The sequence below is a fragment of the Stegostoma tigrinum genome, chromosome 8, assembly GCF_030684315.1.
Source record: "Stegostoma tigrinum isolate sSteTig4 chromosome 8, sSteTig4.hap1, whole genome shotgun sequence".
Taxonomy (NCBI): domain Eukaryota; kingdom Metazoa; phylum Chordata; class Chondrichthyes; order Orectolobiformes; family Stegostomatidae; genus Stegostoma; species Stegostoma tigrinum.
This window is the reverse complement of record NC_081361.1, coordinates 62,505,993-62,518,703: the sequence shown is the minus strand read 5'-3', so window position 1 is coordinate 62,518,703 and position 12,711 is coordinate 62,505,993. Positions and strand designations below refer to the sequence as shown.

The window sequence follows — 12,711 nt, the reverse complement described above, 5'->3', positions numbered from 1 at the left end:
GTCTTGATTGGACTGCCGAGCCTCATCTTACACAGGGGAGCACGAATTTTCTCTCAATTTATTGCGCAGAATATCACTTTCTCAGGCAGCATTTCAGAAGGTATGCAAGTAATTTTATCTTTAACTATTTGAGACCGACCAGCTCCCATTTCTCAAAATTTGCACTTCGTTATGCACTCCACCTGTTCTACCTGAGTATAACTTACCCACAGAAGTAAAGACTTTGAAGAGATTGGGTGCTATCTTACTATTCAGCCTGTGACTAGGCTGTGCACTCTCCTGCAGGTCATTTAGTTCTCAAAAGATTTCTCACTATATCAATTAATCTCACTGGTTTATCCGCTTTTACCACATCCTTTTTCCCAGCACCTCTCTCAAACCACCAGCACTGTGACTATGTCCCACCTTATTGCAGTGAAAACACCTGAATCTTTCACCTCTCTTCCACCTTCTTAGGCTTCATTTTTCACATATGGTAAACTATTCCTGGTGTGATCTACTGTTTGTCATTGAAGGACCCCCCTTTTTACCAATTTCTATCCCTCATGGAATGAAATTGCTGTCGGAAGCTAGATTTCAATTTATGCACGAATGTGTATTCATCTGTCATTTCTGAAGTTCTTCTGGCTGTTTTAACTTTCTAATCGTCAACTTGAGGTCTTACCACTTCTGGAAGTGAGTTTTTAAACTCCAGCAGAATAATCTCTCTAAGATCCTGGTATGTTGTTTCTATCTTTAATGCTCCCACCCATATCTCTCAAAGTTGCTCTGGTTAATTCTCTCAAACTCTATGTAAGTCTTCCCTGGTTCCTTTCTCGTATTTCTGAACTATTGTCTCTACGCTCCGGATACCAATTCATGGGCACTCAAAATAGCCTGTTTTGTTTAAGAGTCTCCTGACACCATTTCTGACAGTGCTGCAAACACCTCACTCGTCCTGCTTCCCAGCTCGGTGTGAATTAACATTTCCCACACAGTCTCTGACCAATTATTTGTGTAGCCAGTTTCTTAGCATAAGTATTTCTTTGAAAACAATTGGAAGCGCTCTTTTAATTTTCATAACTTCACTAACTGCATTATTGAAACAATTGCAGGGGCACTTAAGTTTTATAAATTGTTCTGTGACGGTAAGGCAATAATTAATTGTGCCCAAACTGATTCTCATGATTTTGGAATAGAGCAGATGAATACATTTCTTTAACATTGGAAAAAGACGACACTTGCTTCAAAAGAAAACGATTTTCAGAAAAGCTGTATGTTTGGAGCAGACCTTCAGGTACCTTGGTATTTATTGACTTGTGTAACAGAGCATTAATTATGTAAAATGCATCATGTAGTTCATCGTTACTTATCATTAATTTGATCAGTCTCTGGGGAATGACATCATACAGAGCTAGGCTACTTTGAAAATTCAGCTAAAGTCAGAACTATAATTTGAAGTTTGGAAATGCATGCCATGGCATATTAAAATGTCCAAATTTAAAATACAAAATAAACACGAAAGCCTCAGCAAAAGCGTATTTGCTGGATTTTCAGTCTGTCACGTGTCTGTCCTTTTAAACATCAATCTGCCAAATATAGCTGTACAAGCCACATCAAACATTACTTGCTCACAGTGATTTAATTTTTTTTACTTTATGTAAATATGCAGTAATTACAGTAAACTTGGATTCTGTTAGCATAAGCTAGTATTGTACTCATAGTAAAAGAATGTCTTTACTGTGTGCCATAACTTATTAATTGTTGGAACTATCAAAGGCGTATCAAATTTGCTTTTCTCAGAAAACACCTGCTTCATGTGTACTTTGTGTGACTGAAATCAAAGTGAATCTGAATAGTATTTTAATAAATGCATATTAAAATTATTTGATGCTCTCTTAGGATTGTCTGTATCAAAATAATGTGAAGTGTGTACACTGAAAAGAGGGTATTGGAAAAACAGAGACAAAACTGAATGTTGCACAAATACATAAAGGCATTTCATTTAAAATGATGTTGGTTATTCACAAAGTATGTAAATATTTTCATGGCTTTGGTTTTCCATATTTCACTTATTTAAGTAGACAAATTTATTCAGCATAGTACATACTTTTTATGTACATTTGAAATAAGTGGAGAAATTGGTAATTTTATTTTCAAGGTAATGTGTATAACAAGTTTGTCTGTGTTTGGGAGTTTTACTGGTGAAGAGCATGATTTGCTGGCAACCTGCTCCCAGACTTTGGCTGTCCTCATTGATCTTGTTATATCTAGACGGGACAATGGTTTTTCTTTACTAAACTGTGCTGCCCAAGATGGGAGTTAATGGGTTTTCCAGAGTAAAGCCAATATCATTGACTCTCATTTTGTTGTCATACAAGCATACATCCTCAAAGTTTTGCAAGATATTATGGTGTGATTTTTCATGATTACTTTCCAGTTTTGATGTAAGATTTTCTATTCCATATGGAAAGTAGAGTACTTGTATTTGTGCCCCATGTAAAGAATTGATGCATTATTTGAAGTGCTGTTTCGGATGAAATATGTAATCAAGGCCCACCCCTGTGTGAGCAGGAAAAATCCTTTGGTTCTGTTCAAGGGCAAGTGGGAGTTCTGCAGTTGTCCTAAATGACATTCTTACTACAGTGAACATGAACAAATATCAGATGATGGGATTATTCTGTTAGTTGTGGGATCTTCCTGTGTGTAATTTGGCTGTGGCATTTATTTTTAAGTTACTGTGATTCAGAAAAAATCCGTTGTGTGGAGAACTGTATCAATGCAAATTCATTCAGTAAATCACACGACGGAAAATCTAACCATGTTAAATCTGAATTGTGGGAATAAAATTGAAACTAAACTAGGTATATTTCATGCTGTTCTAAAAAAAACTGTCCAAATGGTTTAGTTTTGTTACTTTTAATTAGCATAATGTTATTCATGAGACCATTATTAAGTGACATGAGCAGATTCAAGTCACCCATTATTTGAGTTTTTTGTTTGTCAGAATGCTGAATCGAGGACTTCCATCCTCCCAGCTTATGTGCAGTTTCTGTTGGTTGGCAGAGGGAACGGCATGGAAAAAGACCCTTTTGTCTAACCGGTCCATGCTGATCATGTTCGCAAACTAAAGTAGTCCCACCTGTCTGTGCTTGACCCATATACCTGCACACCTTTCCTTTTCATGCGCTTAGCCAAACTTCTTTTAGACAATATAACTTTGTCTGCATCCACCACTTTCTCTGGCACTTCATTTCAAACACAGACCCATCTCTTTATATTAAAAAAAAGTTGCCCCTTGTCCTTTTTAAATCCTTCTCCCCTCACCTTGAAAATTTGACCTCTTGATCTGAACACCCCCACCCACTTGCTCGGAGTAACAACCTGAAGGCAGGGAGGGACACAGTCGCTGGGAGGGAAGCTGCTGCTGCTGTTGCTGTGTTAGTGAATCATTCCATCTTTCCAGATTTAAGGATGTCTGTGATACAGAATTGAAATGCACAGGAACAGAAGTGTATGATTTCAAAAGGAATAATTTTTTAAAAATTTGTAAGACACCACCGAGATTTCATTTGCCACGTACAATGTCAAAGGTGTTATGTAACTTTTTGTCTTTTATCTAAGTTGTTCATCATCATTATCAGAACCTTTCGTCATAAAATCAGCTGTCTTGATAACTGAGTTCCTTGGGCAGCACCTGCGATCTTTGATAGCATAATGTGTTTGGAAGTGTTTATTTTGTGACACATTATGATCTCAGATGAAACAATTTATAAAATTATGTGCAGTAATTAAAAGGGAATGATTAATTTGATAGAATAATTTTTATCATGTTACTGATGTAAAGTGAGAAATACTTGAATGGTTTTACAAATCACTATTAAATTGAAAACTGTTTAATCCAACAGGTGCTATGTTTATCCATGTAATTGGTATGTAAAGTAAATGATTACTCTTACAAGTAAAGAGAAAATTAACCGACTAGGTACATCCCTTCTGGTCACTCACACCCTACTATTCTGCTTTAAGATCAGTCTACAGCTGAATTTGTTAAGACTTGCCCATCTGGTAGTCAGCATACTCTTGAGACTTTATATAGTCAGTCTGACAGCAAGCTTGAACACGCTGTTCCCCTGATTCAGTTGTTTTTATCTCCACTCTTTCAGTGCCCTACAGGAGTCATTAAATCAAAACTTCATGCTGATCATTACGCATAGAGAAGCCCAACGGGATTATAGCCTGAACTTTCCAGGCACCAGAACTATACAAGAGGTGAGTTACAGTGGAATTGGAAGGTACAAATAGCTCATTATCACTAATCGAAGCTCTGCTAAAGAGGTTCTAATATTTTGTAATTGTTGTGCAAACTTCTGATTTCTTGTTTTCTTTGCTTGTCTGAAAGTTGCTGTAAGAGATTTACAGTGGCTTTTTTATTTTTCTATATTATTACACATTGTCACAGATTTTTTAGGGAGGGGTCAGAGAACGGAGTATGTGGGTTGTAGTTTCCACATAGTTGTTGTCACCCTCACACTTGTTAGATTCAGCAATTGGCAGTTCCAGGGGTTAGTGCACCTATTATAACCTATATTGTGAAGACAAACAGTACTTTTATTGTCTATCATTCAACATGAGACCTGACTGAGTTTCTCAGAAGAAGGATTGATCCGTTTGTAAAAATGATAGTTTCCAGAAGCTTTCAAAATCATGCGATACTAAATTGCCGTGATCTTTTTAGTCATTATTTTGCTATTTTGAGTACTGCAGGAAAATCAATTAAATTTAAAATTGGATTGTTGCAAATATTATGTGCAAATAGAGACTCTGCTTTGGGATGATAACTGTTAGCCGCAGTAAGATCTTGCATTCCTTTTTGTTCTTCTGAAATGTAAATTCATTTTATCACTTGTTGCAAAATGTCTGTTGATTAAAATATTGTGAAATATTTGATTTAAATGAAATGGGCAGCACATTTTATTTTTGTTTTCTCAACTATGTTTGAAAGAATTGGTCTCGTGCTGTTAAAATTGAGTTGAACTCAAGTATATGGATAGCTCTTTGAGATCTGATGCAGATACTGAGTGATCCATCTCAATTGTAAATTTCTGTGATTCCATCATTTGCAATGGTCTATATTTTAAATGAATAAAGAAGTGTGCCTTAGCAACACTACGGCAATGTAAGGCTATTTTTCAGTACATCAGTAAAATAATGTGAAGACTTTAAATTTCTTCCGGGGTGGGGGGGACCCTTTCTACCAAACTCACATGTCCAAATTGACAGACATAATATTTTGGCCATTCAATCATTTTTGCATAATCTAGCAAGGTCCAATCACCCTGCACAGATTTTGAATCTCATTTACCTGGTTATTGGAAACCGAACTGTTCAGCACCCACATAAAATGTCATTGAATATTTAAAGAGCAATTGCCACACTTTGTGTCCAATTCCTGAATTTGATAAAAGCTTTGGATATTTTCTATCCTGCTAAATATAGCAATTCACATCCTCTTTGGATTGAAGCAGACTTGCTAAAAATGAGAGTTAGTTTTGATAATTTTCATCTTTCCTATTTTTACGCAACGTGTAAAGCAGCCAGCCCATTTTTTTTTAATGTTTTTTATCCCCCGAGCATTTGCAACTGGTGCTGTTGATGCTGTTTGATGCACATTTAAAACAACAAGAAAATAGTCCAGATCTCATTAAGACATCCAACTCCATTTCCAAATAAAATTCACTGCTGTGAACAAGTAAATTTCCTCGACAGAAGGTAACCAGATTTATAGTGCAAATCCTACAGAGGAGTAGCAGTATTTTGCATTCAGGGTTTGGTACTCAATTTATTTTTGTTTGGGTAAATCTAACAAAAACCTTGTGCTTTCCAGCAGGGGAGTCCTTCACCTTTCCATCAAGTGAAACCATAGGAGTTTTTCTGGGAATATCGACAGGCAATTGATTTCCATGAAGAGGGGAATGGAAAGGAGGAAGACAGTGTGTGGATAGTGCATCAGTATAGTTGTAGCAAATGCCAACCTTGGAATAGAAATTTTCCCCTGAATTTTACTGATATTGTTATTTGCCCACACGCATAGTCTCTGACTTACGGTCATGGATATCTGTGTTGACTTGCAAGACTTAAATTCAGTGATTTCAAAATAGATTTTAACAAAGGAGAATGGTGCTGCCATTAAGTCCAACCAGTCTGTGCTAGCCCTTCCGAAAAGCACTTCAGCCAGTTTTTGCTCTTTCCCCAGATTTAAGCAAAATTTTCTTCTTGTATTTTCATTCATTCTCCTTTAAAAGCTTCTGTCCAATCTGTCTAGTACTGTCTTGGAACGTGCATTCCAAACCCACACCTGTTTCTCTTTCTGTATGTCATCTTGGGTTCCTTATTGATTACCATAAGACTGTGATATCTGGATAGTGAACAGTTATCCATTGCACAAAATTATTTTTGTTTTTTCCTATCTAAATCCTTTATTATTTTAAACATTTGCAATGAATCTCTTCTGGGCTTCTCCTAACCTTTTTCTATTGTATCAATCACCAAGTTGGTGATGTAAGTTCTAACTGAGTTGCCAATCTTGTTCCCTTGTTTAAGAAGAGTAGCAAGGATAATCCAGGTAATTACAGACTAGTGAACCTGCCGTCAGTGGTCAGGAAACTGTTGGAAAAGATACTGAGGGATAGGATTTATTTACATGTGGAGGAAAATGGGTTTATTAGCGATAGGCAGCATAGTTTTATGCAGGGAAGGTCATGTCTTAGCAACTTGATGGAATTCTTTGAGGAAGTGGCAAAGTTGATAGACGAGGGAAGGGCTGTAGATATCGTATACATGGGCTTCAGTAAGGAGTTTGATAAGGTTCCCCATGGTAGGCTGATGGAGAAAGTGAAGCCACATGGCGTACAGGGTGTACGAGCTAGATGGATAGAGAAGTGGCTGGGCAACAGGAGACAGCGTGTTGTAGTGGGAGGGAGTTTCTCAAAATGGAGAACTGTGACCAGTGGTGTTCTACAGGGATCTGTGTTGGGACCACTGTTGTTTGTGATATACATAAATGATCTGGAGGAAGGTATAGATGGTCTGATTAGCAAGTTTTCAGATGACACTAAGATAGTTGGAGTAGTAGATAGTCAAGGGGACTGTCGGAGAATGCAGCAGAATAAAGATAAATTGGAGAGTTGGGCAGGGAAATGGCAGCTGGAGTTCAATCCAGGCAAATGCAAGGTGATGTGTTTTGGAAGATCCAATTCAAGAGCGAACTATCTGTTAAATGGAAAAGCCCTGGGGAAAATTGATGCACAGGGAGATCTGGGTGTTTAGGTCCATTTGTACTCTAAAGGTAGCAACGCAGGTTGGCAGAGTGGTCAAGATGGCATACGGCATGCTTTCATTCTTCGGACGGGGTATTGAGTACAAGAGTTGGCAGGTCATGTTACATTTGTATAGGACGTTGGTTCAGCCGCATTTGGAATACTGCGTACAGTTCTGGTCACCACATTACTGAAAGGATGTGGATGCTTTAGAGAGGGTGCAGAGGAAGTTCATCAGGATGTTGCCTGGTATGGAGTGCGCAAGCTATGAAGAGAGTTTGAGGAGATTAGGATTATTTACATTAGAAAGACAGTGATTGAGGGGGGACCTGATTGTGTGGACCTCAATCATGAGAGGCATAGACAGGGTGGATGGCAAGAAGCTTTTTCCTCAGAGTGGGGGACTCAATTACAGGGCTCACGGTTTCAATGTGAGATGGGAAAAGTTTAAGGGAGATATGCGGGGAAAGTTCTTTACACAGAGGGTGGTGGGTGCCTAGAACGCATTGCCAGCGGAGGTGGTAGAGATGGGCCCGATAGCGTCAGTTATGATGTATCTAGGCAGATACATGAATGGGCAGGGAGCAGAGGGATACAGATCCTTGGAAAATAGGCGATAGGTTTAGATAGAGGACCTGGATCTGCGTAGGCTTGGAGGGCCGAAGTGCCTGTTCCTGTGATATAATTTTTTTGTTTTTTGTACTTAGTGCTTTGTTCTTTCCAGATATGCAAACTCTACTAAGCTGGAGTTTAATTCCAAATCTTCAAATCATGATTCTAGTGATATGAAGGAGTTCTGATGATGAACTTACCTACTGAGACCTAACAGGTCTGAGCAGCATTCTGACGCTCATTTGGTGATGTTCGTGAAACTCCAGTCTTACAGATTTTACCAGTTGAACAAAGTAAGCTATTATCACTGTCACAGTGCACCTCTGCGTCTGAATCAATTAAAATACAAGCAGTTGTTCGTGTATTGGTCATGAACAAGTGAAAGGCATTTGTAGAATGGCAATGTTATGCTTCCTTTTTTTTATTATTCATTCATTCATTCATTCATTCATTCATTCATTCATTCATTCATGGAATGTGGATATCACTAGCTGGGCCAGCATTTACAGCCCAACCCCAGCTAACCTTGAGAAGGTGGTGGCAGTGAATTGCTTTCTTGAGCTGCTGCATTTGATTTACTCGAGGTATCTCACTGCAGGTTGCACCAACAGTTTCTGCACACCTGTTCTTTTAATCATTGAAGGTAATTTTGCTAACAAATGAGTAAACCTTCAAAAAATTATAACAATGCTTGTGACAGTTTTATGAATGATTTTGAAGAATGACTTTCCAAAAGTGGCGTAGGTCACTTCACGGCCGAACAAAACACACTTTGGCATCACAAAGCATTTCTAACCTCTGAATTTCAAAATGGCTCCTCCTAATGGTCGGAATCTACATCACAAGGCTTCTACCATAGCTATAGGCATGCCAGATTTGCTATAATCCTTGTTGAATACCTTGCTGTCCATTACCCATGTAGATGGCTGCTTCTGCCCTTTTATAGGGAAATGAGGATTCATGAAAGTTTATACTGTTTAGAGGCTATCAGAGAAAGCAGTTCAGTTCCTTTCATGAGTGAAGCTGTAAATTTCAATGAATAATTTATTAAATCTCACAAATTAAATAAATTAACAAATCCCATTTTTGCAATTCAAAATTCGAGGTTTGAACAGGCCTGTAAGCTTTATCTCCCGGTTTCATGAATATTCTTTCCAGTATGCAGTTTTGAGACAGTTATCAGTTTCCTGATGCAAAAAATGGTCATGATGGATATACCAATCATTGAGGTGAAATGTCTATGAGATGATCCAGTAGCGAGAATCTATATTACACCTACTTACGTATTGCTGTACATAAGTGCAATGGCCTATTTCTTGGGCTGAATTACAAATATATCAGTTTTAATTAATACCTTTTAAGCTATAAAATATATTCAAGGTAATCAGAGTAATGGAACTCTGAAATGATTGCGAAGTTTGGAGGTACATGTGGCTTTGAGAGAGCGTGGTTTTTGCAAAGGTTTGTGAAGAATGTCAAAGAGATGAAGAGACATAGTAGATTCTGGAGCAGTTCCTGAGAGAAGAGACTTAATAATGGAAGGTTATCCCAACAGTGGTGAGAGATATAAAAGAAATCATTTTTGGGAGATTGAAGAATTTATCTTTTAGAGGAGATGGCGGTGATCAGGTAGATTTTGAGGTTTGAAGGAAATGATTGACAATTTAAATAGGCAGGTGGGGTAGGATGGTGATAATGTATGTGGAGAACAATAAAGCAGTTAATTGAAGGTGCTACGATTTGCCATTTTAAATGCACCACCTACTTGAAAAAGTGATTGAGTGTGGTCACAGCCCATTGTACATGCAACATACACATTTCAGGGCAGTTTGTTTCTTTGAAACTCATGTCTTGATTTCATTGACATGCCAAAACAGCTGATTAAAATGGAATCTGTGAACTGGAATTTAGAATAACAAGCTGTAGAGCTGGGTGAACACAGCAGGCCAAGAAGCATCAGAGGAGCAGGAAGGCTGATGTTTTGGGCCTAGACCCTTCTTGGCCTGCTGTGTTTATCCAGCTCTACACCTTGTTATCTCAGATTCTCCAGCATCTGCAGTTCCTACGATCACTGGCATTTAGAATCCTAGTCTTTTCCAGTGCACATGAAAAGACCATTCCTGAGCTAGCTTTCTGAAAAAGGTATTGACACAATCCTATTTTCTCTAAAAACATCAAGAACTATAGATATTGTAAATCAGAAACAAAAGCAGAAATTCCTAGAAAATCTCAGCAGGCCTGGCACTGCCTGTGGAGAGAAATCAGACTTAATGCTCTGAAGGGCCACTTGACCTGAAACATCAACTCTGATTTCTCTCCAAGGTTGCTGACAGACCTGCTGAGGTTTTCCAGCACTTTCTGCTTTAGATCCTGTTTTCTTTATTTTGTTTTTACGTAGCTTTGAATGTGCTTTTAATGTAAGTATATTCCATATTCACTGTGCAAGCTATTGTGGATTCTGTTTCCACTGCTGCTTGTAGTCAGGTTCTTTGTCCTAGCAACCCTCTATACAAAAATTAATATTGAATTAATTAAAAGCCTTTTCATTTTTGACGTCCTTTTGTTTCTTTGTATGATTTGCAATTCACGTTCATTAGAAGCAAATTCTTCAATAATTGGAAAATAGATTTTCATTACTGAACAAAACCCTAGCAGCATTAATTTACTGTACTCCGAGACCTGTTCAGGAATGGAAATGACAACCAGAATATCTTATGGAAAATAAGTTTTTTTTTAAAAAAATGAAGCTGGAGAAAATGGAGAGGTCTGGCAGTACCTCTGGAAAGAAAATCAAAGCTGACATTTTGAATCTGATTATGTTCCTTCTTTGCAACAAAGCTAACTTTGTTCATGTTTATGCAGATGCTGCCAGCCCTCTTGAACCTCTGCAGACCTTTGTTTTTATTTTAGGACTCTAACATTCACAGTACTTTGCTTTTATTTAAGTTGTTTGTTTGACTTTTGAATTCGCTTCAGCTTAGCTTGCTTGGCGACCGCAACAAGAAGTTGTGTTTTTTAACTTAAATCAAGAGATCAGGTCCAGCTGATGATCTCACGTGCAGGGGAAAAGATAGTAATATTCTGTAGGAATCTCTATGTAAGTTGTTCTGCTGTTAACATTAGTGCAGTTGGTACCTTTGGCAGAATGGGTTCAGGACGATTGCTACTATAAATCAGCATCAACCAAGATAACATTCTGTAATTGAGGACAATAAGGTACACTGAGATACTTCAAAGATTTGAGAACATATCAAATCAGTGCATATAGTGATACTTTTAGGGGTGGATTATGACTTTCGAAACAAATTCGTGTCCCTATTCTCACGATCTCTCTATAAGCAGTTTGTACCCCACTTTTTAAGCAGTGGTGACATATTGCCCCAGTCTGTGGATTCTAAGGATTGTAAAACGACTGTTGAAAAGTAAAACCCGAGGTCGGATTTATTTCAAACACTGAGCCATGGGTTGGGATACTTTGCAACACATTCTGCTTGGAAACAAACGAAGAGAGACCAAATCAGAAACCATAGAGAGCTCATTCAATTGGCAACAACTTAAGTACAGAACAGCTGGGGAAATATCACTTTATTCAATGCCCTTGCTTTTAAGATGGTGTCCAAGGCGTGAGTGACCAGTTTGGAATTCCTTTATGGGAGTTAGCCAGCAGTTTAGGAATCATAGTCAGTTTTATTTCTTTTGAATATCTTCTGAGGGATATTGATGAAATTTACTTTCCACCTTCCTGCTTTGAAAAAATAACATACAAACAAGGAAGAGGAGAAGACCATTTGGTGCATGCTAATCCAAGTGTGTTCTCATTGGCATCCTCCTCAACAAATCAATAAATTATACTAATCTATTAGCTTTTTCAGTTACTTTTATGCTTTCAAACTATTCTTTTATAGTTTAGTATAATTTTTATAATGTCAGTGGAGTGGTGGACAGTGTGGAAGAATGTTGCGGGTTGCAGGGAGACCTGGATAAACTGCAGAATTGGGCTGAAAGGTGGCAAATGGAGCTTAACATGGATAAATGTGAGGTGATTCACTTTGGGAGGAAAAATAGGAAGGCAGAATACCGGGTCAATGGAAAGATTCTTGGTAGTGTGGATGTGCAGAGGGATCTTAGTGTCCATGTACATAGATCCCTGAAAGTTGCCACCCAGGTTGATAGTGCTGTTAAGAAGGCTTAGTGTGTTAGGTTTTATTGGTCGATGGATTGAGTTCTGGAGCCGTGATGTCATGCTGCAACTGTACAAAACGCTAGTGCGGCCTCACTTGGAATGTTGCGTGCAGCTCTGGTCACCCCATTCCAGGAAGGATGTGGAAACATTGGACAAGGTGCAGAGGAGACTTACCAGGATGTTGCCTGGTCTGGAGCGCAGGCCCTATGAAGAAGGGCGCTAAGGGACCTGGGTCTGTTCTCATTGGAGAGAAGGGGGCTAAGAGGGGATTTAATAGAGACATACAAGATGATCAGAGGATTAGATAGGGTGGACAGTGAGAGTCTTTTCCCGAGGATGATGACTTCAGCTTGTACAAGGAGGCATAGCTACAAATTGAGGGGTGATAGATTTAAGACAGATGACAGTGGCAGGTTCTTTACTCAGAGAGTGATAAGGGTGTGGAACACCCTGCCTGCCAGTGGAGTTAACTCAGCCACATTCGGGGCATTTAAACAGTCCTTGGATAAGCCTAATCGATGATGGTGGGATAGTGTAGTGGGAGGGGCTTAGATTAGTTCACAGGTCGGTGCAACATCGAGGGCCGAAGGGCCAGTTCTGCCCTGCATTTTTCTACGT

At 38.6% G+C, this 12,711-nt stretch overlaps 1 protein-coding gene across 6 annotated transcripts in view; it reads left to right on the top strand.

The window, feature by feature from the left end:
• faf1 (Fas (TNFRSF6) associated factor 1) overlaps positions 1-12,711 on the top strand; it is a 394,938-nt gene that overhangs the window by 105,516 nt on the left and 276,711 nt on the right. For all 6 annotated transcript variants that reach the window (XM_059647930.1, XM_059647931.1, XM_059647929.1 and 3 more), the window contains one exon: positions 4,146-4,251. In XM_059647930.1, coding sequence (XP_059503913.1) covers positions 4,146-4,251 — 106 coding nt within the window. The remainder of the gene's footprint in view (positions 1-4,145; positions 4,252-12,711) is intronic.